Source organism: Enhydra lutris, unplaced genomic scaffold, assembly GCF_002288905.1.
Source record: "Enhydra lutris kenyoni isolate GAN:26980312 unplaced genomic scaffold, ASM228890v2 scaffoldscaffold80, whole genome shotgun sequence".
In the NCBI taxonomy this organism is placed as follows: Eukaryota; Metazoa; Chordata; class Mammalia; order Carnivora; family Mustelidae; genus Enhydra; species Enhydra lutris.
Genome location: NW_019154164.1, coordinates 5,506,021 through 5,533,484, shown reverse-complemented (window position 1 = coordinate 5,533,484; position 27,464 = coordinate 5,506,021). Strand labels below are relative to the sequence as shown.

The following is a 27,464-nucleotide window of genomic DNA, read 5'->3' as shown; positions in this document are numbered from 1 at the left end:
GGGGCTCGATGTGGGGCTCGATGTGGGGCTCGATGTGGGGCTCGATGTGGGGCTCGATGTGGGGCTCGATGTGGGGCTCGATGTGGGGCTCGATCCCAGGACCCTGGGATCATGACCTGAGCTGAAGGCAGAGGCTTAACCCACTGAGCCACCCAGGCGCCCCAGGCGCCCCAACCGCCAAATCTTCTAATCATGTGGTGGGTTTTCAGGCAACTAACTAGCTCCCATCCTTAGGTGTGGTCCAAGTCTCATTAACATAACAAAAGACACTTTTACTACTCTCCCCACTTAGGAAATTCTAAGGGTTTTAGGAGCTCTGTGCTAGAAATACTGATGAAGAATATATATATATAATAAATAGGTGGGTGTTGTTTTATATATAGTATATATATAGTAATACATATTACTATATATATATTACTAGAAATCACAATATCATAAGCAGTGATAGAAAATTAATGCAATGGTCAAAAGGGGAGATTTTAGAGAGAGATCTCTGTTGGCATATTAAGTGAATGCTAAGGTTGTGGCCTTCATCCTGACTCTTTAGGGACTCTGAAATGGAGCTCAGTGAGCCAGGAGAACTAAAGAAGTTTAATACAATGAAAGGTGGAATAGATTGTCTATTTGTGAATATTTATCTATTAAAATAAATAGCTTACATAAACATCAGGCCAAAATCTTCAAAATTTGTTTCAGAAGAAACAACTACAGTTTTGAATCCATTTTCCCTTGCATCATTAATTTTTTCACTAATGCAAGAAGCATTTAGTATGTACCCACAATGTCCACGGAACTGGACTGCATGCTAGAGATAGAGTTAAACAAAATGAAATGTAGTACAAAATTACAGCTGTCAGCTTATTTGTCTATCACTTCCCCTTTGAATATGAACTCTTTTAGGACAGTAATCACTGAAAATGTTATAAATACCAGAGAAGTAAGATAAAGATGAAGAGAGAAGAATGTCTGATGAATTTGACCAGTAATAAATTATTAATTATAGAAACAACCTATAAATATGTTTACACCGACATACATATATATATACACACACATGCTCACATATATATACACAAATTTTATATATATATATTTTTTTTCATGTGGGAAATAAGGGAAAGGGTTAAATCACATATTATTCTATTCTGAGCATTGAGAGCATAATGGAACATTAACTGAGATGGAGTGCACTGGCTTAGAATATGAACTTACTTCTCCAACAGGGGGTTCCAAGCTGAGGTTTAATTTCTCCCTGGTGCGAATGGCAGCTATTGACCGTTAAAGCTGCCTTTTAAGGGGTGCTTGGGTGGCTCAGTGGGTTAAAGCCTCTGCCTTTGGCTCAGGTCATGATCCCAGGGTCCTGGGATCGGTCCTGGGATCGAGCCCCGCATCGGGCTCTCTGCTCAACAGGGAGCCTGCTTCCTCCTTTCTCTCTCTCTGCCTGCCTCTCTGCCTACTTGTGATCTCTGTCTGTCCAATAAATAAATAAAATCTTTAAAAAAAAAAAGCTGCCTTTTAAGCATAAAAGCCCAACACCCATTACAAGTCACTTAGTCCACTGCAGATTAAACCAGCTAAGGAGGACATGTAAATTCAGCCCACACATAACAAAGTGGGCACTTACTATGAAGGTTTTATTGTGCCATCTCTTAGGAAACAAGCAGCAAAAACTATTGGGTTCTAAACTTCTTTTGGAAGACAGAATACAAAGTTAGGTCTGTTGGCTGCCCAACACAAATCTATTTCCCTTCTTATTGGGAAAACAACTAGTCCACATTTTACAGCTTCCCTTGGACCTAAGTATAGCCATAGGACTGACTTTTAAGCAGTGAAATGTAAGAGGAAGTAATACATGCTCTTTCTAGGTTAAGGCTTTTAAGAAGTAAATATATGCCTTTCGTGTTATTTTTCACTTGTATAGAGGAATGCAGATGATGACAAGGTCCTAGGAGAGGGTAGAGCCATAAAATGGTTATATCCTGGGTCCCTGAATCCCTATATTGGAAAGAAGTCACCTGCTAACAAAGAACAACTACCTTGTACTGTTATTTGGATGAAAATTAAACTTCTGCTGTGTTTGAGACATTAAATATTTGAGACATAAATATTTATTACAGAATCTAGCTTTACACTAGTGGCCCTAGCATGTAAAACGTTCAGGTTTCCCCTAGATCTTTACAGTCCTATGTCCTCAGCTACAACCATCATATGTCCTCGGCTACAATCAATAGAGAAGACCCCATACCAGGTAGATACCTACATTCAGTCATGCGCTACTGATATTTTGGACAATGCCAGGAAGCAGAGAATGTTTGGAATATACCCTTTTTAGTAAGACAGTCATCTGAACATTTACTGGGTAGGCATGTACTTCACCCCTTCAATAAAATAGTCATCATCAAATGTTCAAGAGTTAAATTGTCCTGTCTCCCAAGATGTTTGTTAGTACTCTTTCTGACATGAAACCTTTAAGCATACAATCACCAGAGGAACATGCTCCTGAATCAAGCATTAGCTTAAGTGATCTTAAAGAGGTCTTCAACTGCTTGACAATGTTTCTGGGACATTGTAACATCAGAATAATTCCTACTTGCACTGCAGCAGCGATACCATCCTAGTGGCAGGTATGGACCCTTATCAAAATTTAATTCTCCCTGCCAGTGCCTGCCATTGCTATATCAACCATTGCTACCTATTTTGGCAATAAGATTTTCTACCTCCATGGACTAACTGGCTGCTATGTCTTTTCCTCTATTTCATTTTGTTTTGTTTTGTTGTAGAGAACTATTATTCAAGACCTCCTACCCTTGTATCAATCTATTCACTCTTTTTTAAAATTTAATTTAATTTTATTGTTTTCAGTGTTCCAAAATTCACTGTTTATGCACCACACCCAGCAATCTATTCACTCTTTACCACCCAGAGGTCAGTGGTCATATAGAACATATTAACCAGGTACTAGTGGAAGATTTCTGATGTTATGTTTCCTGCCAGTAATACTTCATTAATTTAACAAACATGTATTGAATATCTTACTATATGTAAGGTCCTGAGGTAACGGTTGGCAAGACAAATGGTGAACAAAATAGTATATGGTCCTTAACTTCTTAATTTAAATAATTACATGCAGAAATGTAAACTTGTGGGGTGACTTGGTGGCTCAGCAGTTTAAGCGTCTGCCTTTGGCTCAGGTCGTGATCCCAGGGTCCTGGAATTCAGTCCCATATCAGGCTCTTTGCTCTGTGGAGAACCTGCTTCTCCCTCTCCCTCTACCTCCTGCTCCCCCTGCTTGTGCTCTCTCTCTCTCTCTCTCTCTCTCTGTGTCAAATAAATAAAATCTTTAAAAAAAAAAAAAAGAAATGCAAACTTGCAACTCTGATAAGCCCTGTAAAGGAGAGGCACATAATGTAAGTATGTATAATTGGGGCTTTGACCAATCAGAAAAGTTGAGGAAGGTTCCTAGGAAGTGAGAATTGAGCTGAGAGTTAAAAGATAAGTGGAATTAACCAGGCAAAGAAGGGAAAGAAAAGTATTCCAGAGACTGGAAGAGCATGTGAAAAGGCTCTGTGCTGGGAGTATATCACAGTCCAAAGACAGAAAAAAAAATCCAGTACGTCTGATGCAAAGAGGGTAAGGGAAATATTGTGGTATGAGATAAGGCTGAAGAGGCAGGGCAGAGCCAGACCCTAAAGGCTCTAATAGACCATTTTAAGCAGCTTTTTCTTGATATTAATGGCAATTAGGGGCACTTCTATACTATGGAGGATATAGTAAGTCATGGCAGACTACCATTCCTGATACCACAATATTAAAAATCCAGATAAATTGCAAAAATATATTTTAAAAGACAACAAGGATATGTATAAGCAAAAAAAAACAAAAAAACAACCCTGAAATTAAGAGGGGCAGGAGGCCTTCTGAGATAAGCAGATTATTGCCAGACATTTTCTTCCCTTAGGACATTTGCTAATCTTTGGCACAAGCTGAAGATCAGGTTTGGCCTAGCAGAAGGGCTTTGCTGGGAAAAAGAGAAAATCAGCACAATTTTAGCAATTGTGGAGTACTGGCATGACAATTCATAAACTTCAGGAGACCTAAATGTGAGCTGGATCCCCCAGCCCAGTATATAGTCTGAGTTTGGAAACTAAGGAAGACTAAGAAGCTTCTATATAGTGAGCTGAAATTTCCTTTAGTCTCCCAATATTCAGAACACAAAGTCTTACTATAAGAATAAGGCCTGCCGCAAACACATGGCTGGACTTTTCCTCAAAATATTTGCCAAATTTGGAAGCATCATGGGGTAAAGGTAGAAGCCAAAGAATAAGGATCAAAGGCTCTGAAGCACAGTCTGGACATACCAAACTTTAAAAGTGGAGAACACAGAACCTTGCAGGCTTTCAGAGGGATATGCTTGGGAAACAACAAAACTAGAGGTGCACTGAGTCTAATTAAAACTACAATATAGCTTCAATTCAGCTCAGTTTCTGATTAGATGAATGTGTTTACTTCTTTACCCTACCCACCTAACAGATGAAAAGAGAAAACCCTCATTGGTAGAACATAATGCCTGGAGTCTCTATAGTGTCTTTCTATGAATTGTCTACCATATAATAAAAAAATTACTAGGTGTCTGAAGAGGCAGAAACAAAGGATACAGAAGACAATGGAATATGCTTTTAAATAATCCAAAGACAAAAACCTCCATAAAATATGGGCCAATATTTTTTGAACCATGAAGGCAGTGGAGAGTGACCAAACCCACAAATGGAGGTAAAGGTAAACCTGAAAACACACTAAAATAGGTAAAATTTGTGTTTTTTTCTTGTTGTTGTTGTTGTTTTGTGAAACTGTATTCCCCAAACTGTCATGACTTAAAGGCAGAAAGTGCATCCTGGCAGGTTTGAGATGTCAGAAGGCAAAGTCCGAAACCAAAAGAATAGTTAGAAAGTTAGGGAAGAATTCCTGGAAAGTAATAAGCTATAGAGCAAGCTCAATCCCAAAATATACATATAAAATTTGCTCAAACCTACATTTATCATGGTGAGCATCTCATAAAATATGTAATTGTGAATTCCTAGGTTGTACACCTGAAATTAATATAATATTGTAAGTCAACTATACTTCAATTAAAATTGTTTTTAAATCTACCCAAATGCTTGGCTGAATGTTAATCTTTGCATGCATGGGGAAGATCCCAGGGACATCATAAAAAGGCAACAACTAAACCTGAAAGCATGGACCAGAGATTTTAGTTACTATATACCACATGGGAGAAGTTAAAAATTGAGTCTAGCCAAGATAACTGCCTGCAAAAACAAACAAAAATCATTCTTCAGAGCAATCTAATGGAATCCAGAATTTCTAAAATACATCATTCATAACATTCAGCAATTTTTAACCAAAAAGCCTTAGATATGCAAAGAAACAGGGAAATGTGACCTATATTCAAAAAAATAAAAGCAGTCTGTAGAAATCAACCCTGAGATGATATAGATGCTGTAACCAACAGAAAAGAACTTTAAAGCAGGTATTCCAAATATATTTGAGGATGTAAAAGACAATGTATACAAAATGAATATACAGATAGGAAATATCAGCAAAGAAACAGAAGCTATAAATATGAATCAAATGGAAATTCTATAGCTAGAAAATATAAAATTCACTAGATTGGCTTAGGAAATAACAGAAAAATCAATGAACTTGAGGAAAGAGCAATAAAAAATACACTAAGCTGAACAACAGAGAGAAAAAAGATTGGGGATAAAATGAATAGTCTCATGATTAAAAAAAATTTCACAGAAAATCATAAATAAGGACATCTATGAAAAACCCTTCAGGTAACATCAAACTCAATAGTAAAACATTAAATCATTTTCCTATTGAGCCAAGAGCAAGGGAAAGATGTCTTTCTTCACCAGATCTACTCAATATGGTGTGGGAGCATCACAACACTGATGAGAAAAATTTAAGAAAACTTAAATAAATGAAGATCTATACCACATTAATGGACTGGAAGATTCAATATTGTTAAGATGTCCATTGTCACTAAGTTGGTTTATAAATTCATACAATTTGTATCAAAAGTTCTCAAAGCCTTGTTTAAGTAAAAGAAGCTGATTCTAGAACTTACTGAAATTTAAAATGAATGTTTTTATCCAAAACAATCTTGAAAAAGAACAAATTGGATGTGTTTACACCGCTTGACTTTAAGATTTACGCTAGAGCTACGATAATTAAGCAGTGTGTTATCAGCAGTACAGTACATTAATGAGTTAGTGAAACTGAGTAGAGTCCAAAAAATATACCTACACACATATAGTCAGTGAATTCTTACCAAATTGAAAAGCTAACTCAATTGAAAAAGGAAAGCTTTTTTTAAGCAGTTACTGTAGGAACACTGGATATCTCTATGGAAAAACAATGAACCTTGATCACTCTCTCAGTCCATACACAAATACTAATTCAAGATGAGTCATCATCCTAAATCTAGAATCTTGGAATAAGCAAGGATTTCTGGGTAATTAAAATAAAATAAAATAATCAAGAGATACCACTAAGAAAATAAACAAGCCACTGACTAAGGAAAAATATTATAAAACATGGATCTGACCAAAGTTTTATATCCAGGATACATGAAGAATGTCTACAACTCAAAAATTAAAAGACAAAAAAACCCCACAATTTTTTATTAAATGGCAAAAATTTGAATGGGCAATTCACAAAAGAAGATACACAGATAAATTATAGACATATGGAAAGGTGCTCAACAACTTTAGCCATCAAGAAAATGTTAATTAAAACCACAATAAAATACCATTTTATACACACCACAAAGGCAAATATCAAAAAGACATATGTTGCTGAGAAATTAGAACAAATGGAACATCCATATATTTCTGATAGTAGTGTAAAATGTTATAACCAATTAGAAGAGCTGGTTGGATGTTTAATATAAAGTTACACTTGCATCTGCTCTATGACTCACTTAGTCTATCCTTTTTTTTTTAAGATTTTATTTTCTTAACTGAACTCTACACCCAATGTGGGGTTTGAGCTCACAATCCTGAAATCAGGAGTTGCATGCTCTACCAACTAAGCCAGCCAGGCACCTTTCAGTTAGTCCACTCTTTGAGTATTTACCCAAGAGAAATGAAAATATATGTTCATAAGAATACGTAAAAAATGTATAGTTGCCTACTAAAAGATACTCAACATCACTAATTATCAGAGAAATGCAAATCAAAACCAGAGTGAGACATCATGCCACACCCACTAGGGTGGCAACTATTAATAATTTTAAAAAGAACCTGAAAATAATAAGTGCTAGCAAAGATATGAAGAAATTAAAAGCCTGTGTACTGTTGATAGGATTGTAATTAAATGATGCAACTACTGTTGAAAATTGTATGAAGATTCCTCAAAAAATTAAAAAAAGAGCTACCATATGATATAGTAATCCCACTTCTGGGTATATACCCAGTGAATTGAAAACAGAGTCTCAGAGAGATATTTGCAAACTCATATTCATAGGAGCACTATTCACAATAGCCAAGAAGGAGAAGCAACCAAATCAAGAATGAGTGAATAGCATACAACAGAATATTAATCAGTCCTAAGAAGGAGGGAAATCCAGTGACACATTACCACAAAGATGAACCTTGAAGACATTATGCTACATGAAATAAGCCAGTCACAAAAACACCAATGCTGTATGATTCCAATTATATAAGGTGTCTAGAGTAGTCACGTTCATAGAAACAGAAAGTAGAATGGTGTTAGCAGAAATTGGAGGGAGGGGAAAAAGAGAGTTGTTGCTTAATGGATACAGAGTTTCAGATTTCCAAGATAAAAAAAAGGTCTGGAGGTCTGCTTACAACAATGTGATTATAGTTAACAGGACTGAACTGTATATTTAAAAAGAGTTAAGGGGGGCATTTGGGATGAGCACTGGGTGTTGTATGTAAGTGATGAATCACTAATTTCTATTCCTGAAATTAAAGTCGATTCTTTGTTTAAAAAAATTTTTAAATGCTAATTTTGTGTTTTTTCACAGTTAAAAAGATTATAGGTGCCTTATTCATTACACCAAAACACTAGAAACTGGCCAAATGTTCATCAGCAGGAGAATGATAAACAAACTTTTATATATTTATAAAATGAACTACTACTCAGCTATTTTAAAAAATGAACTACTGTTACATTAAAAAACATGAATTAATCTTAAAAAGTACTATGCTGAGAGAGAAAAGCCAGGCACATAGGAGTACATATTGCATTATTTTATTTATATGAAATCTAAGAACAGAAAAAAATACTAATTTATGGTGATAGAAATCAGAACAGTAGTTGCCTCTGGACTACGGGCTTTGACAGAGAAGGGTAACAGAAATTTCTAGGATGATGGACACATTCTGTATTTGTTTTGGGGAGTGGCTACAGAGATGCATGCAATTGTCAAAATTCATTAAATAGAACATATAATTAAACCTGAATAAAAAATTTATTTTAAAAACACAATGATAACTATGTGAAATAAGCCAGTCACAAAAAAGACAAAGGCTGTATGATTCTACTCATATGAGATAGCTAAAGCAGTCAAAATCACAGAACCAGAAAACAGAATGGCAGTTACAAGGAGTTAGAGTGGGGTGGGTAAGGGGAGTTGTTTAATGGATACAGAATTTCAATTTTGCAATACTAAAGAGTTCTGACAATGTGTTGCAAAACAATGTAAATATACTTAGCACTACTGAATTGTATACTTAGAAATGGTAATTTTTGTTATGTTTTTATCACAATTAAAAATAAAAATGTAAGGGGTGCCTGGGTGGCTCAGTTGGTTAAGTAAGTGTCCAAGTCTTGATTTCGGCTCAGGTCATGATCTCAGGGTCCAGAGATCTAGCCCTATGTTGGGCTCTGCACTGAGCGTGGAGCCCTGTTGGGATTCTCTCTCTCCCTCTTCCTCTGCCCCTCTACCCCTACTCCAGCTGATGCACGCGCTCTCTCCCTCTCTAAAAATTAAAAAAAAAAAATTAACAAAAGAAAAAGAAAAATTTTTTAAAAACCAGTGAGGGGTATCTGGCTGGCTTAGTTGGTAAAGCATGCAACACTTGATCTCAGGGTCATGAGTTCAACCCATCTTGAGCACAAAGATTACTTAATAAAAAAATTTTTCTTTAAAAACCAACGAGATACCCATATAAACCCACTAGAATGGCTAAAACTATAAATACTGAGAGTATCAAATATTGCTGATGATGTAGAGCAAAGGAAATTCTCGTAATTTGCATGCAGAAAATTAAAATGGGAAAAGGTTTGATAGCATCTTATAAACCTAAATGTACACTAACTTTAACATGGAAATTCCACTCCTATGTGTTTAACCGAGAGAAATTAAAATATGTGTCCATAAAAAGACTTGTCAAAAGAAAGAGAGACATGTAAAAAGCATATTCCTAGCAGATTTATTCACAATAGATAAAATTGGAATCAGCCCAAATGCCTGTCAACAGGAAAGTACATAATTAAATTCTGTGGTATTCATACAATTGAATACTACTCATCAATGAAAAGAACAAGCTATTTATACACACACAATAACATGGATTAATATCATTTGGGATGCTGTATGATACCACTTCTATGAGGTTATAGAAGAAGCAAAATTAATGTACAATAGGAAAAACCCTGGAACAGTGGTTCCTTCTTTGGGGGGGGGGGAGTTGGGACACAAATTTACTGATGAACAGAAAGGAACTTTCTGGAGAGAAAGAAATATTTCATATTAGGGATCAGCATTCTTTTTCTATAAAGGTACATATAATAAATATTTTACTTTTTGGAGATCATATACTATTTTTGTTGCATAAGCTTTGTTCCCCCCCCTTTTTTCTTTAGTCATTTAAAAATGAAAAAACAGTTTTAGCTCCCAGACTGTAGAAAAACAGGTGGCTCAGTGGGTTGGGCTTCTGCCTTTGCTCAGGTCATGATCCCAGGCTCCTGGGATGGAGGCCCACATCGGGCTCTCTGCTCAGTGGGGAGCCTGCTTCCCCCTCTCTCTCTGCCTGCCTCTCTGCCTACTTGTGATCTCTCTCTTTCTGTCAAATAAATAAATAAAATCTTTAAAAAAAAAAAAAACAGGCCATGGACAGATTTGGCGCATGGGCCATAGTTTGCTGATCCCTATTCCATATCACGATAACCATCTAGACCATTTGGGCATATCCTTTTATCAAAATCATAGATCTATAATATAGGCATTTCAATGTAAATAATAGTACTTCAAAATGCAAAATAATAACAATAGCAATAATAACCAAGTTAGAGATGAAATAATAATGGTAGAATGTTGGTAATTTTTTAAGCTGGATGATGGGCATATGGAGTTTGGTTATATTATTCTGCTTCTTTCATATATGTTTGCTATTTTCCATAATAAAAAGTTTTTAAAAAGAAAAGAAAGATTTCCAAGATATAGCTGAAGTAGTATTTAGAAGGAATTTTCTAGCTTTAAGTGACTATATTAGAACATAAGAAAGGTTTCCAGTTTTAAGAATTAGAAAGAGCAACAAATTAAATACATAGAAATTAGGGGTGCCTGGGTGGCTCAGTAAGTTACGTGTCTGCCTTCAGCTCAGATCATGATCCTGGGGTCCTGGGATGGAGCCCCATATGTGAGGCACCCTGCTCAGTGGGAGTCTGCCTCTCCCTCTCCTTCTGCCCCTCCCCACTGCTCATGCTTTGCTTGCTCTCTGTCTCTCTCAAATGAATAAATAAAAAAATCTTTTAAAAAACCGCAGAAAGTAGAATGAAGGAAATAGCAATATAAATCAATGAAATAGAAAGTACACATACACTAGAGAAAAATCAGCAAAACCAAAAATTGATCTTTGGGAAAGATTTTAAAAATCAATAGTCCTCTAGCAAAACTGATCAAGAGGGAGAAAACAGAAATTATCAATATCAAGAATGAAAAGGGGGCATCACAATAGATCCCAAGGCTACTTAGAAGATTGCATGAGCATATTAGGTACATCTTTGTGCCAGTCAGTTTCACAGCATATATGAAATGGACAATTTTCTTTTAAGCCATAACTTACCAGAAGTGGTACAAAAGGAAATAAAAGGTTTGAATAGTCCACTATCTCTTCCAGAAATTGAACCTATAATTTAAAATCATCATACAAAAAAAGAGTAATAGGAATCTATTTAAAGAAATTTAAGTAGAAAACTGACAAGATCAGATTCTATTTTGAAAAAGACCACTTTGCAAAATGGAGAAAAGATTTGAGAGTGATAAAAGTAGATGTGGAGAGAGTAGTTAAAAGACAATTACCAGTGGTTGCCAGGGATTAGGGAGAGGGAGGTATGAATAAGTGGAGCACAGAGGATTTTTAGGGCATTGAAACTATTCTGCATGTTACTATTATGGTAGATACGTGTCATTATACGTTTGTCAAAGCCCACAGAAAATACAACACCAAGAGTGAGCCCTAATGTAAACTATGGACTTCGGGTGATCATGATGTATCAAGGTGTCCATCAGTTATGACAAATCAGGATGTTGATAGTGGGGGAGGCCATGTGTGCAGTTTGGGCAGCGGGCATTTGGGAACTCTGTACTGCCTATTCAATTTTGTTGTGAGCCTAAAATGGCTTTTTAGAAAATTACTCATCTTTATAAAAAAAAAAAGATAATTGCATTAGCTCTAGTGGAAGTTGATGGTGGTTTGGAGCAGGATGGTAATAGTTAAAAATAGAGGAAAAGAACATTGGAGGTTGAAGGAGCATGGAAAAATCTCTGAAGTATGAGTTGTAGAAAGCAAACTAACAAAGTATAATGGACTTAAAAGACAGTGGTAAAGAACATTTTAAGAAGAAAACCATGAATTTATAGTAAAAACAATATACCTTATTGCATGACTTTCTGCCACAATACTTAGCTATTCGAGTGTGGGCACAGAGAAAGTCGAGAGTTAAGATTGTCCAAAATCTGAATTTTGAAGATATGTTTGACCAGAAAGTGAGAAATAAGAATGTGTTCAAATGATGGCTTATGGAATCTAAAATTAACACAAAAGAAGACAAAAGAAGAGTTCATGGGTTGGAAGAAAGCAGAGATCAGTAGGCAGGAAGACCTGATGTAAAATACAGGCACAGGTGAAACAAAAGGAGGATACAGTCAGAGTATGATGTCTGAATCTATGATTTCGGAGGCAAAGCATTTTCAGTAGCAATTAGAGATGATGACAGAGCCCAGGGTATAATAACAGTAGTGGGTGGCCAAAGTAGAATGGAAAAAAAAGATGATTAGAGATTACATGGCAAAAAACAAAGTAACCGAGGTATTAGGTGGCACAGGAAATATGCCAGACAGTTGTAGATGGTGGTGAAGAGCATGAGCCTGGGAGATACAGCCTGATTTTCCTACATACACTTTTGCAGAAATTAAGGCCCTAAAGGGATGTTGAAAGTTATCAGTCCTTTGGCCTTCTGACTCCTTCTGTTTGCCTTTCAACAACATCCATCTCACTATGCAGGGCTCCTTTCTATAGCTGGCTCACCAAGATCTGCTTTCCAGTCTGGCTCCTAGTATCCAGTCCCAACATTTTAACATCATGAAGGCACATAAGTGGTCAAGGCAGTGTTGGACACACAGTGATGGCCCAGTGAGTTCTATCTCCTGCTTTATAAAAGTACTAGAAAGGAATTGGGGCCTTTCACATGATAAATTCTGGAAAACTCTGGCCTTGTCCCTAGAGCTGAGTTGCTATCTGCACCTGACATGGCCACATGAGTCAGTAAGAAGACATGTAAAAAGATGTTATGAGAATAATGGGAGCCAATTTTCTCACTGTTTAAGAATGGAGTCACAGTATGGAAAGGGGAAAGGACAAAATTAACTGTGGCATTCAGTTATAATTAGAAACATTACTGTAAATTCATGGTTTTAGATAGACGATAGATAGATTTGAATAAAATTTAAATTGGTACATGCACATTGATATAAATAAATGAATAAATAAATAAATAAATAAATAGTAGAAAAGGTAAGGCTCTTTCTAACAACACCAACTGATAAACACAGAAGGAATACTGGAGTTAGAAAATCAATGGGTACCACTAAAACCAATATAAGACATTATGTGTTAATTAATTGAATTAAAATTTTTAAAATGTTTAAAAAGGAGAGGAAAAAAAAGAAAATCAATGGGTCCTAAAACTAGTGAGCAAAAGTTTGATGAAAAACAAGATATTTACACAAACTTAAAGTATCAGTTTACAGATTATGTGCTAATTACAATGGGAAAAAGACAGCAACTATACTGGAGAGATTTAGTAGATTTTGAAACCACCTAAACCAAGTAATCAAAATTAACATTACAATGTGACAATTGATATTGTATGCCTCCTGATAAAAAGTACTGAAAAGCATAACATCACTTTTGTAGTATTCTGGCTGGAGATGCATAAACTAAATCTAACCACGAGGAACATGGGATAAACCCAAATTGAGATACTATCTACCAAATCACTGATCTGAAATCTTCCAAAAATATCCAGGTGAAGAAAAAACAAAGAAAGGCTGAGAAACTGTTCCAAATGAAAGGCACTAGGGAGACATGACAACTAACTATAATACGTGATCCTGGATTGGAAACTGGCCTGGGGAAAATTAGCTATCATTTATTTTGACCATTGATAAAATTAAAATATGGACAATAGTTATATATTATTATATCAATGTTCAATTTTCCAATTTTGATAATTACACCAGAGTTACATACAAGAATGCCTTTTAAAGGAAATACAAACTGATGTATTTAGAAGTTAAAAGGTGGGATGTCTACACCTTACTTTGAAATGGTTCAGAAAAAATAATATACATGAGCTTACAGAGAATGAAAAGTAGGCAAAATGTGAACAATTGCTTAATCTGGGTAGGGTATACAGGAATTCCTTGAATTATTCTTGCAGCACTTCTATAAGTTTGAGACCATATCAAAATCAAAAATTATCCAAAAGTCATGGACACATTCTATCTTGGGTCCATACCTATCTTATTTCTCCTAAGTTTGACCCTGTTAGGCACCCGACTTTGAAGTTAGCTCTCTGTTTAGCATCCTGGATCATCACAAACCAGTGTGGGATTGCCTATTCTAGCTCTGACGTTGGCCGCCCTTCTGATTTCATCTCTCATTATTTTAGCATCAGCGCCAAGCATCGAAACCACACCTAAGAGAAATACCAAATCACAGCATCTCATCTGATCCCTGGGATACACCCTGTCCACGGTAAGCCACATATCTCCCATTTCCTCCTCTCCTTTGTTTTCTCACTTGTACAGTGTTTGGGACGTAGAAGGTGTCTGATTCATACCTGTTGGATTAATTTGAACTTGCCTGCTTCATAGATGTGAAGAAATCCATTATTACTTTCTAAAACGCCCACTCTTCTGAGTCTGAAGGAACCACAGACAGTCTCTGTGAATCTTTTATAGACTCAAAGCTCAAGAAGGAGCCAAGATTTTAAACAATTTGGGTGGAATCCTCCTCATCCCTGCCTTATCTACACACTGCTCCCTTAAACAAACCACCCAAGGACTCTAAACAAAATCGGTGGGACTTGGGAAATCACCATTTTTCTTATGCAAGTCATAATTACAAGATGACTTTTCTAGGCCTGGCAACTGGAGATTCTGAATGATTATGGGATATGTATTTAATAATAATCATAATAGCAACCATTTTACAAAGAAGTTATACGTCAGGAAATGCGCAAGATGCTATACGTGTATTATCTCTTTTAATCCTCATGCCAACCCTGGAAGTAGACATTAATATACTTCCTTTACAAATAAGGAAAGTAAGACTCAGGGGTTTAGGTGACTTGCCTAAGTTAAAATAGCTCTTAAGTGGGTAGAGCTAGGAATGGAATTCATGTCTCTTTGACTTCAGAGTCTATACTTCTGCCATAGCATTACATGGTCATATCAAGACAGTCACAGTATTCCCTACACTTACTTGTTAAGGGTCTTCCTAACAGCTGGTATTAGTTACTTTGGAGAAAGGATTGGTTTTAGTGGGAATGCACATAAACAAGGATTTCTCATACCATTTCAATCATATCACTTGCACTGGATTTGATGGATTTAAGGTCTCCAAAACCTCCAAAGGGGAACTTTTTCAGCCACACCCAATCACCCTAGAAAGAAAAGGCAGAGAAGAGTGATGAGACTTAGTTGCCAACAGCTCTAGAGCAATGTCCCTTCCATATGAAGGGTTTATAATCAGACCATCAACTCAAACAGGCTTTGTTCTTCTTCCATCACACTCCACCACATGGACACACTGTATCTGAGCTAAAAATGAGGTCATGCAGGGACACCAGGGTGGCTCAGTCGGCTGAACATCAGACTCCTAATTTCGCCTCAGGTTATGAACTCAGGGTGGTGAGATCAAGCCCAGCGTCAGGCTCCATGCTCCTCGGGGAGTCTGCTTGAGTTTCTTTCTCCCTCACCCTCTGACCCTCCCCCCCAATCACTCTCTCTCTCTGTCCTAGTAAATAGATAGTTGGTAGATAGATAGATAGATAGATGATAGATAAATCAAATCTTTAAAAAGGAGGTCATGCAGAGAAGTGAAAGGTAAAAATTCCAGTTAACTAAAGACAGGGAAACCACAGCAGGTAGGCAGACTTCAGAAAAGGAAAGTTATCACTCTCTGCAATGACGCCTTTCACTAACTGTAGAAAGTGCTAGGTCATTTCACTTATTCATAGCTAAGTGATGTAGTACTGGGTTCGCCATGATTAATGATGATGGTTGGTGGTTGCAATTCTTACTGCCTTCAGGCATCCTTGGTGGGAGATGTAATGCAGCAAATGTTTTCTGCATTTACCTTGCTCCATTTTTCTCCTGTGGGACAGGCAATTTTGGGGGCCTCTTATGCTTCAATCATAAACCAGTTGGCTTTAGTGTAGATTAAACATTTCTTATTTGGATGCACAAATGTACTACCTTAGTAATATGAGTCACCTAGACCCTTTCAGAAGTCTATTTCTGACTTTTTAAGTACAAAGCCGCTATTTCTAAGGCTGCTGTCAAGTCAAAAACAATTATTTTATTGTCTTTACTTTAACATCAGCACCTGATTGATAATTTTCTTCTCTGTTCATAGCCTCAAGGACTAATCAGTCATCAAGCCCTATTTCGTTTCTGTCCAACCCAAATTTTTTTAGAAAAGCAATACAAATATGGATTCCTTTTTCTCCCTGATAATAATAATAATGCCTTGCATTTGCACAGCGCTCTTTACCCTTCAAAGTGCTTTCACATCTATTACCTATAGCCTGGAGATTCCATTTCAGGCTGCACCAATTTGTCGGCAAGGAGAGATAATAAAGCAGAGAGCTCTGTGCAGTCAAATTCCAGAAAGAGAGTGTAAGCATTCTCTTAAGGTATATATCCAGCTGTGGCACTGCATCTGGAGACCTGCCAGAGGCAAAGGCTAATAACGGGAGCTGCGGGCATCTGAGTTCCACGCCCACACTCTGGGTTAGAGGGCATCTTCGAGCCGAGGAGCTTGAAACCCTTTAACTAGGGAATGGCTCTTGGAGGTCTTTGGCAGCTGAACAGAACTGTGCCAGCCAGGCTCAGTGCCCACAGAGTCCAGCAAGATTAGTCCAGGATCCGCACCTGCCTGCAGCAAAATGGCCAAGCATGAAAGGCAGCCTTCCTGGTCTCTTGCTGGGAAATTCTCTGAGCCTGGTCCCAGGCCAGCTGCATCACGGTCACCTGGGAACTGGTTAGAAAGGCTGAGTCTCAGGCTCCACCCCACACTTAACTTCCTTAATCATAGGAGTCAAGAGTGCCAGACCTGAGCTCAAGCTCGAAGGCTTAGCCTTCAGGGGACTTTACCCTCTACAGGGATCAAAGCCAAGGTTTCAGCCAAAAGACAAAAATTCTAACTGGGAATTCACAAACCCAGCAAACATGCGGGATATAGTGGTGGGCAATAAAGCCTTTCCAACACCTTTGCAATCATTTTCCATGGCCCCTGGTTACTACTAGCTGTTAAGGCACCTTTGTGCTAATTAGAAAGGGTGTTTTCCCACAAGGAACAATGAATAAACAAATCAACATGTGAAAATATAATTTTACAGCTGGTGGCAGCTGGGCGATGTTGGGCGGCAGCCCTGGTTGAAAACATACATGCATGTGCCACGCCCTCATTTACTCTTACATCCTCCAGATACCAGGGAACACATTCTACTGGCAGCATGGCTGGTCTGTATACCACCAACCCCTACCTGCCAGGTGGAGCCTCTTTGTCAGGTTTGGAGTCAGGCTGTAGAAGTGGAGGAGAGAAGCTGAAATTGGACCTCCAAGAATATTAGGCAGAAGAAAGGAGTAACCTCAAAAAACTCCTGGGGAATAGTCAAGGTAGCATATAATCAGGTGCACATATGTTTTATTTTACCAGTGGCTATGTACGTGCATAGTCAAGTGTACACATATAAATGTAGCTATGAGAACTAACCCCCACTGCCTTGTTTCTGAGCTAGGCTGGAGGTCAGAACCTCTCTGCCCAACCCTTCACCACTCTAAGTTAGTACATGTCTATAATGTGAATAGTACCCTCTTAAATATGCGTGCCCTTATGCAGTGCACAACCTGAACATCAGGACTGGCAACCCTAACTCCCTAACTCTACCTCTAACCAGTACCTAATACTGTCTTCCTGGAGTCAGCTTTATTGTAGAGAGGGGTTAGCCTCTCTCTGGCTTATTACCTTTTAGAGATCATTAAGCCGAGCCTTTTTCCCCCCAGCCAAATCATCAAATTTGAGAGCTGGAAAGGGTCTTGGGTATCCCTGTTCTAATCCCTTCATATTTTGGTAAAGAAACTGAAGTCTAAAGAGATGAAGTGACTTGCCCAAGGTCAGAAGGCTAGGTAGTAACAGAACCAAGGTCTTCCCCTTTCCACTTTCTACTTTATTGCTCTTTTCTCTCATGGCTTTCTTTGGTTTGGGGGATTTGTGTGTATTTATTTTAAGATTGAAATAGTTTTCACAAACTTTATAAGCAGATTTTTATTGAGTCTGTGTGTGTTCTACTTCATGAATAATGAGGAAAAGGAAGGAAACAGGCAGGTTTTATCTTCACCACACATGCATTATTTGTTTTGTTTTTTCTTTTAAGAGAGAGAATGATAAAATACTTCATTCATCATTCAGTTTTTAATTAAGAGGAAGAAACATCCAACTCTAGCCACTAAAGTTTTTAGAAGTAATTTAAAGTCCATCAGTTTTGCACTAAGGCCATGGAGCATTGACTAAGAGTCAAGAGAACTAGGTCCTGGATCTGTCTGTGCCTCAAATTCAGCGGTGGCCTCAGAGCAACCACTTCGTTGGTCTGAGCCCCAGTTTTCTAACGGACAGAGCTAGACAATTCTGTGATGAGAGAAGTGGTTGGTGGAAAGGAGACGGTGGGGGCGTGTGGAGACAGAGCTCTGGGAGATATAGAAGAAGGTGGGAAAATAGAAGAAAAAAGGCTCTGGGAAGGGAAGATGATGGGGAGGCTGTGCGGGGAAAGGGGTGAGAGAAAGGAGACAAAGAGGAAAACATAGGGAGAGTTTGAGAGGCAGAAGGAGTCAGAGATTAAAAGGGACGGTAAGTTCAGTGGGTTCTCGCTGAGCCTATCAGGGTTGCATTCATGCCCACCTCACCCCTCTCCCCTAGACTGTGGCTATCAGAGCAGACAGTGCCATGTTCCCACCATATCTGGGGAGTTTTCTCTTCCCAGCGGTCTGCTCACCTAGCTTTCCTCTCCTCTCTCGAAGAGGATCTATGAGAGAAGGGTGGATTTTCTGGTCCAGTGGCTAAGGTAGGGACGCATCTCTGTGTACAATCAAAGTGGGAATCACTGATAGAAATACCTGTCCTTTGGGGAAGCCTGTCCTTTGTTATTAGTCATCTGCTCCTCCAGGCCCATTAGCTGGAACTTGCAGATCTTCCAGTGACAATTCTTATGAAAAGCTGATTTATTTCACACAGAATCTAGATAACGAATCTTCTTTAAAACATTCCCAACAGAGGACCGTTTCAGAAAGCACATTGAACCTCTTTGTTTGATCTGTTGGTTCAATTAACTCACTCCTTCCTACAGTCCTCTTCAGCCCTAGCCAGGCAGTTTTCCTCTTCTGTGGTTTCCTTCACACCCTGCCATCAGCCTAATCTTGACTTCATGGTGTGGTATTATTCTCACTAACACCCTTCTTTTGTGCAGATAAAGGCTCCCTTTGGCCTCAGTTGAGAAATCCTCATGCTCTGACTGAGCAATAGTCATTATGGGAACTAACTCAACTCTCTGCCTCCTTCCAAGAGGTGGAAATATCTGACAGATTCTTATAGGCCAGTTATGTACAGATGTTTACTTTTTCCCTTTCTCAATTCTACACTATAACCTTCTGTCTCCACCAAACAAAACATACCACAACTCGATACATAAATTCTTCCACAGCATCAGAGAGTCATGTAGCATATCTGAGTCAGAAGAGGCCTTTGAGCTCTCTTAATTCATCCATCCCCAGCCCTGGCTACACACATAAGGAATCTTGAAAAAAATTCCAATGCCTCAGCCCACCCCATACCGACCTAATCATAGTTACTAGTGGCAGAGGCTAGGCACAGGTATGTTTTTCAGGTTTCCATGGAGATTCCAATGAGTATCCATGATTAAAAATTTGGTTCAACCCCTCATTTTACAGTTAAAAAACCAAGAGACCACCCTAGATTACTGAAATTTATTTCAGAATCTTAGCAGTGTCCGTATACTCATAAAACCATCAGCCCACTGCATTTGACATTTAAAAGCTTTGTGATTATCTTGGTTTTGGTCTTTGAGAGAGTAGAGCTGTCAATTCCCCAAAACCACAAGTTTACACTTGAAGCAAATCTCCTCTTTGGGTCAATGAGCTTCAAGGCAAGATCCGGAGGTTTCCTGCTTCAAATTTTAAGTCAGAGCCCTCAGGTACACTGACCAAATATATACCATGCCAATCTTGGTGTTTTAGGCATCTGGCAATTATTTGGCCAATGGAGGAGAGCACTCACTCGGAAAATTCAATATGTTGGGCAGTCAAAAAACTCATTCTGTCCTGTTTTGGACTTTCTTTGTAGTTACTATTGATGTTGAAAGTGTTTGCTGCTTTTTGGAGTATCTTCAAACAAAACAAGGAAAGCACACTGGGAAGGCATCACTTAGGAGGGACTAGTTTCCCTCTTACCCCCTGCTTAACTCTTTCCTGCTGCGAAGAAACAGTTCATCTCTCCAGCTGTTGCAAGATTTGTTCTGGTTGCCAAATTCCAGTATCTAAGAACAAGGGGCCACGAGTGGCCTCTTAAACTTGAAAGACAGAAACTTAAGTGAAATTTAAAAAAAAAAAAATTTCCATTTTACACAGCAGAAGGTCACCTGTTACTCCAATAGAGAGCACAGGCTGAGGAAAAAAAGAAATAATTTTTAAAAGATTTCAATAATATCAGAGGGTAACAGGTACAGGAAGAACAACTAGAATTTGAAGGGAAGGGTTTGCCCAAAACTTTACACAAACATATTTCTAGACATTCCATCACAAACAGGTGACTCAGGAAGTCAGGAAGTCATTTCTTCTATTATTATACGCTATCTTCTAGAATGAATGACATGATAAACTGCATGGATCTGCCAACTTTTTTTTAAGGATTTTAATTGTTTCTTAAATTATTTATGACAGAGAGAGATAGTGAGAGAGGGAACACAAGCAAGGGGGAGCTGGAGAGGAAGAAGCAGGCTCCCCACTGAGCAGGGAGCCTGATATGGGGCTCGATCCCAGGACCCTGGGATCACGACCCAAGCCAAAGGCAGATGCTTAACTGACTGAGCCACCCAGGCACCCCCTGACTATTTTTTCACATGCACAATAAATAGATGGATTTGAAAGATTAATGAAATTATAAATAAGTAGATCAGTTGCTGAGGAAAATCATTGTCCAAAAGGTTAGGAAAACAAGTCCATGAGTGGATAGCAAACAAAAAACTGGAAAGATTTTCCAAAAGTCTCAATATTTTTACCCAAAGACTAAGTCCTAAATCACTGTCTCATTTTAAAAACCAAGATGTCAGCAGATAAGATAGCTGTTGGATAGCCTACCTCGTAAATGGATATGTTGGAGTTTTCATAGGTAGCTGGAGTTAGACTCCCTGAGAAAAAGGGGAACCTTGGAAACCTTCCACTTTGGACTTCTGAGATGATCTGGAAGCTTACACTGGTACAACTTCCTCTCTGTGAAAGGATTAGGGAAAAAAGGTTATAAACAAAACTCTCATGATTTAGGACAAAGCAATGAACTGTGGTATAGATACTGCGCTCATCTGGCTTTCCTTTTTCTTTTTTTTTTCCTCAGATAGTAACTATATGAGTTGAACTTTGTAAACATGAGATTAATTTGCCCATCCCCCAGCACAACTTTTTTTAGGCTAGGTTTGTTATCATGCTTCACCTCTGTATATCATGAAAGAAAGGTAAATGTTCGCAGGTACCTCCATCTCCTAGAAAGGATTTGATCTCTGATTTGGGGGACGCTTGGGTGGCTCAGTCAGTGAAGCATCTGCCTTTGGCTCAGGTCATGACTCCAGGGTCCTGGCATCAAGTGAGGAGTCTGCTTCTCCCTCTCCTTCTGCCCCACACTTCCCCCTCTCTCACAGACTCTCTTTCTCTCTCAAATGAATAAATTAAAAAATGTTTAAAAAAGGAATCAGAAATTTGGGGGGGCAGAGAAGAACACCAGTCATAATTTAATCTGGGATCCTCACTCTATAGACAAAAATAAGAACACAAGCATCTAACATTTTGGAAAAAATCAACAGCAGAACTAGCACATAATCCCACCCTTCTGGCTCTCACGCCTGGCTCCTTTTGTTATACCATCTTGAATGGCAGCCTTCGTTGTGCAGACAAGATTAATGGCAGAAGGTATCCCAGAAAGCAATAAGAGAGTAGAGAGTGAGTAGATCGTCTGCCCATGATTTATGAGTCTGATGCTTAAACAGACCAAGTTCCTTATTCCTTGATTTGCTAACTTGTACACATAAGTCTGGTAAAAGAGGACCAGGAAATGCACCGTTGAACGACAAGAGGAAGACTTATCTGTAATCTGTAGTAACTTTTAAAATCGAACAGCTTTATCTTCAACTAAACCAGCAGACTTATTTCATAAGAAAAAAATCATAAATCAACATGTTCCTCATATTCTTCTCCATGTCTCCAAATGTGCCTTTCTTGAAATTACAGTAATTCAGAGCTATTATTGTGTAGGCTAGCCCCCACACTCCTCAACTCTAACACCCTCATTTTACAACAAGGAAATATAGACCTAGTGAGGGCTATAGGCACTGGAAGAGGAACATGGATGTTACCATTCCCAGTCTTGTGTTTTTTCGAATGCACCACGCTCTGTTTCACTCTTGCTTGCCAATAAAAATGAATCTTAAGTACTTTCACATACTCTGCTCTTAATGGTCTTTGATAAACTGAAGATAACTAGTCGATTTAGCCCTGAGTTAAGTTCATTCTATCAAGACAAGACTATCACGAAGTTCCAAGGCACTAGTAAACTATACCCAGCTCTTAATGTGTTGAAATCCCAACAGCTCGCAATTCAGACAAGATGTAAAACTTGACTCTTCACATAACCCTTGCATCAACCTGAACTCTCCTCAACAGAGCGAGGCCAGGGAAGAATCTACTTCTCTTTCATTCTTTATTTTCATATCTCAGCAGGAGCACCTAGATCTGTATATTGAGACATAGACCCCTGCGTGAAGGGGCACAGGAGAAAGCAAGAGAATCTGCCAAAATCCACATACATTTGGGCTTCAGCTTTACTTTCTTCTAAAAACTTCCTTTCCTGACCTGACTTCTACTGACCTGCCAATTTTTCTGGACTGGATTAATTTTATATTCACCAAGAGTTTATACTTTCAGACATTCCATTTGGATGGAATTCTTGGCTTGGCTTCTTGACTGATTAGACACAGCCAGCTGCAAGTTTGTGACCACACAGCGATTTAGGAAAATGTACACTTCCCCTACCTTTTCCTATCAGAAACTGATACAAACCAAATGCCAAAAAGGATCTGGAGTTCAAGAACTATGTTCTAGAATAATGCCATCCTTTTCCACCAGGGCCAAAATAGTAAAAAAAAATAAAATAAAATAAACATTCCCTATAAGGCTATCAGTCCCTGTTGCTCTTCATTTTTCTCACTTAATGCAGTGAAAAGTGATTATTGGTTGTGTTTTTTTTTCTCTCTCACTACGTCAAAATGTATGCACAAGTGAATGAAAGGATCTATCATCATGAGCAAGATTTTAAAAACTTGGGTACTTTGTTCATCTGAAAGTAGCCCTATTCTGTTATCTTTGGTGATTTCTTGCAATGCTGTACGAAACCCAAACATGTTTTGTGTCTCGGTAGGAAAGAGAGAAGGGCAGGGGGAGCTTTTCCACACTTCACTGGATTATTGCAAAGCCTCTGCAAAGAGAGAGTTAATTCAGCCCGAAATTGATCTGTGTTTGTTGCTTTGACACTTGAGAGCCAAAACTTCGAGGCAATGGACATGAACTGAATACCATCCCAGAAGTGGGATTTTTAAAAACAGGTTTATTGCTCTTGACCACTTTAGTAAACATTGCTGTGTTTAGAAAGATGACTTCTAATCACCTGCTTTTACTACAGATTACCCATTTCTGGATAAAATATCTTGTCATAGAAGTAACTACTTGTTTTCTCAGTATCAGGTTATCTATCAGAGCTTGCACTCCAGTATCTGCCTCTTCTGATGAAGGTGAGAAATTTCATACGAGGCATATGGGGTATGACAAATCCAGACAAATTCTACCACCCTGAGTGAGGTCCAGGGTCTTCTGGTGGCTTCAAAAATAGAGACTAACATCAGTACATCTTTACAGCATGAGAGTGGAATGTAGCTTTCAGCCACAATGATAATTTTGGCATTTAGCAGTACATTTCCAGGAACATAATATCAACCTTACAAAAAAAAATTAGATGACTAGAACAAATCAGAGTTAGGGTTGTAACTGAGAATTAAGCTAAACAGCTGAACATTTCATCTGATTCCAACTGCACAGAGTATTGCCATGTAATCCCATCATCACCCAGCCAACTAGTTCAAGTATACCTTTCTCCGCCACGTTTACGCAAATGATCAGTTTGGTCACAGAGATCCTGAATTCTCAGACCTGGTATACTGGTTTAGTAAAAGTAAATGTCACGTGGGGACAAATAGGATGTGTTTGCATTCTCTCCTTACATCCTGCTACCACTATACTAGAATTTGGACAAGCAAATGTCTTCATTTTGGCCACATAGACTGGGCACAAAGAGACAACCTCTCCCGTTACTACTACAGTTGACAAAACTCTTCCTCATGCTTTCTTTTTTTCCAAGCTTTTGTTTATGCTGTTTTCTCTGCCTACAGGGGTCAGGAAGGTAAATACAAATTGGTCACATAGACTGAATGTAAGATAGTAGAGAGTGATGGCAAGTGGGTCAAAATGCAGAGAGCATGCTTCTTCCGAAAAGGGCAACTACTACTGAGTCCGGAACAATTGCCATGATAATTCCCAAGGCTGACAGATCTTCCAGCCTTTATAAAACACCCAGAGGAGAGTGTGGGTGGCTCAGTCAGTTAAGCATCTGCCTTTGGCCCTGCTTCTCCCTCTGCCTGCTACTCTCCCTGCTTGTACTCTCTCTCTGTGTCAAATAAATTTTTAAAATCATTTAAAAAAAATAAGAAAATTAAAAAATTAAAATACCCAGAAATCCAGGTCTTTATGTGCAAACTCCCAATTTCAAAGTTCTGGCCACTATTTTTTATAACTATAAGGGTCAAACAAAAGTGGTTACCAGTTTGTGACCTGTGACCTAGACAAATCCTATCTGTCCTTATTTAAGACCCAGCTTTAGTGCTGAGTCTCTTAAAAAAAAAAACCCTTCTTCCACTGATACATCTCCTCTGACGTTCACCATATTTCTAGTGTCTTTTGTGCAATATGGCAGCTATCAGCTCCCTTGTGTGGTATAATTTGCATCTCTGACTTAGCTATAATTTCCTCACAAAGCCTAGTCCAGGGCCAGAACAGGCATTCAGTGAAGAGCGCCAGTTGTTACACAATAACCATCAGAACAGAACCGCGGGCCACCCCCCAGGGACATTCAACTGATTTTCACTCATTGATTCACTTACCAAACTTTGGCAAGCACCTATTACACTATCAGCACAAGGTTGGGAGCTATGGGCTAACATTAAAAGAAAATGGATCTCTGCCCTTGAGGAATGAGCACTCGAACGTGGAGTTCAGATATACTGAAGAAGGGCTATATGAAGTCAAAGCTACATTGTTGCTCAAAGTGCACTGCGTGGCCTTCACAAAACTGTTGTAAGACAGCACCTTCCACTAGAACTGTAACCTGAGTCACATATGTATTTTTAATCTTTCTAATAGTCACGTTAAAAAAAAAACATAAGAAGCAGGTAAGAATAATCTTAATATGTTTTATTCAGAGGGAAGGAGCAAGATGGCAGAGAAGGCGACCCTGTTTCAACTGGTCCCCTGAATTGAGCTAAATATCTACCAGAATACTCTGAACACCCATGAAATCAGCCTGAGATGTAAGATTATACACTTCTGGATCTCTACAGGGGCAGGAGATCATTCATGGAGAGGTGTACCTTGCCTGAATCACGGTTGATATACTCAGCTCTACATCCCCTCAACCACTTCTCACCAAAATGACTAGGAGGAGGAACACCCAACAGAGGAAAAATTCAGGGACTGTGCCCTCTGCCACAGAACTATTGGATATGGACATAAACAGTATGTTGGAAAGGGAATTCAGGGTAACAATTATCCAGGCAATGGCTAGGTTGGAAAAGACCATTAGTGGCAACATAGAATCTCTAAGGGCAGAAGTGAGAGCTGATCTGGCAGAAGATATGCTTTATTTGACCCACAACATCCAAAGTATCATCATTTTGACATGTAATTAATCTTTTTAATTTAATGAGATATTTTACATGTTTTTGTACTAAACCTTCTAAATCCAGGGTATATTTTACGTTTAGAGCACATCTCAATTTAGACTCACCATGTGCTTTTTTTCAAAGATCGACCGATTGATGTGAGTGAGATACTGAGAGAGAGAGACTGAGAGAGCATGAGTTGGGGGAGAGAGAGAACCTCAGGCAGACTCCACACAGAGCGCAGTGCCTGACACGGGGCTCAGCCTCACCACCCTGAGATCAACACCTGAGGCGACATCAAGAGACAGACCCTTAAACGACTGAGCCACCCAGGTGCCCCCAGACTCGGCCCATGTTAAGTGCTCCATAGTCACCTGTGGCTTGTGAATACCATATTGGACAGTGGAGCAAGGGAGGGGGTTGCTCCTTACCTTACTGCCAAAGTGGGGATTGATAAACGTCACATCCTTCAAAGTCAGTAGAATTCTATAGGGTCCTTTAATCAACTGGATTTTATTTATACGACACCTGAAACAAGTATAAAATCAGAGGGTCACAGGGAGCTGGGTATTTTGTGAACCCAGGATAAATTTGCCCTGTGATGGAAGTTTTAAAATATACAAGATAATGGGGAGACTAACTACACATAAATCTTTACCCTCATACTCACAGCAAAGAGAAACAACAACCCTGATTCTCACCACTCACAAAATTACAAAGACCAAAAGAGAAAAATGAAGATGCTATTGAAGAGACATCAAAAGGGAAGGATGAGGCTGCTGCATGGGGACAGTAAGTCAGACTAATAAAATGGCGATCCCCCCACCCCAAAATGGTGATCCCACATCAAGAGCACATTCAAAACAACACCTTGCAATACTCATAAAGAACTCACCACCCTTTCTCATATGCCACAGTACATATTCTAATAATACCCAGGCCAAGAAGCATTCATCTCCATTTTATAGGCACAAAAACACATTCAAGAAACAAAACAAAATTAAGCAAATTGTGCAATTCCCTAGCCTGAGGCAGAGCTGGGACTCCAGTCCTCGGTCCCTGGCTGCGGGCCCAGATTTCTGTCCACAAGACCACTTGTCTTGTGAAGTAGCATCTATGCGTTGCCAAAGCAACAGGTTGAAAAGTGGAAAAATTCAATCAGTTGGTTGCTTTGTCTACATGATTCCAAACAAGTAGGCTGACTGGGTTTTTTTTTTTTTTCTTTCACTGAATTGGTCTCTTGTCTGTGCATTACATAGACACAATTTAAACCTGATTCTCTTCAAACATGCCCATTAATTTGCAGCAAATGTAATTATTTCCTATAAATCAATTACTAGACACATAGGAGTTTTTGATGTCTACCCACACTG

General features: G+C 38.6%; 1 protein-coding gene across 1 annotated transcript in view; it reads right to left on the bottom strand.

Annotated features, from left to right (window-relative positions):
* Positions 1-27,464, bottom strand: part of LOC111160977 (guanylate cyclase 2F, retinal) — an 87,905-nt gene that overhangs the window by 33,275 nt on the left and 27,166 nt on the right. Inside the window, 3 exon segments of the mRNA XM_022524394.1 lie at positions 15,118-15,207; positions 21,197-21,328; positions 26,523-26,619. Coding sequence (XP_022380102.1) covers positions 15,118-15,207; positions 21,197-21,328; positions 26,523-26,619 — 319 coding nt within the window.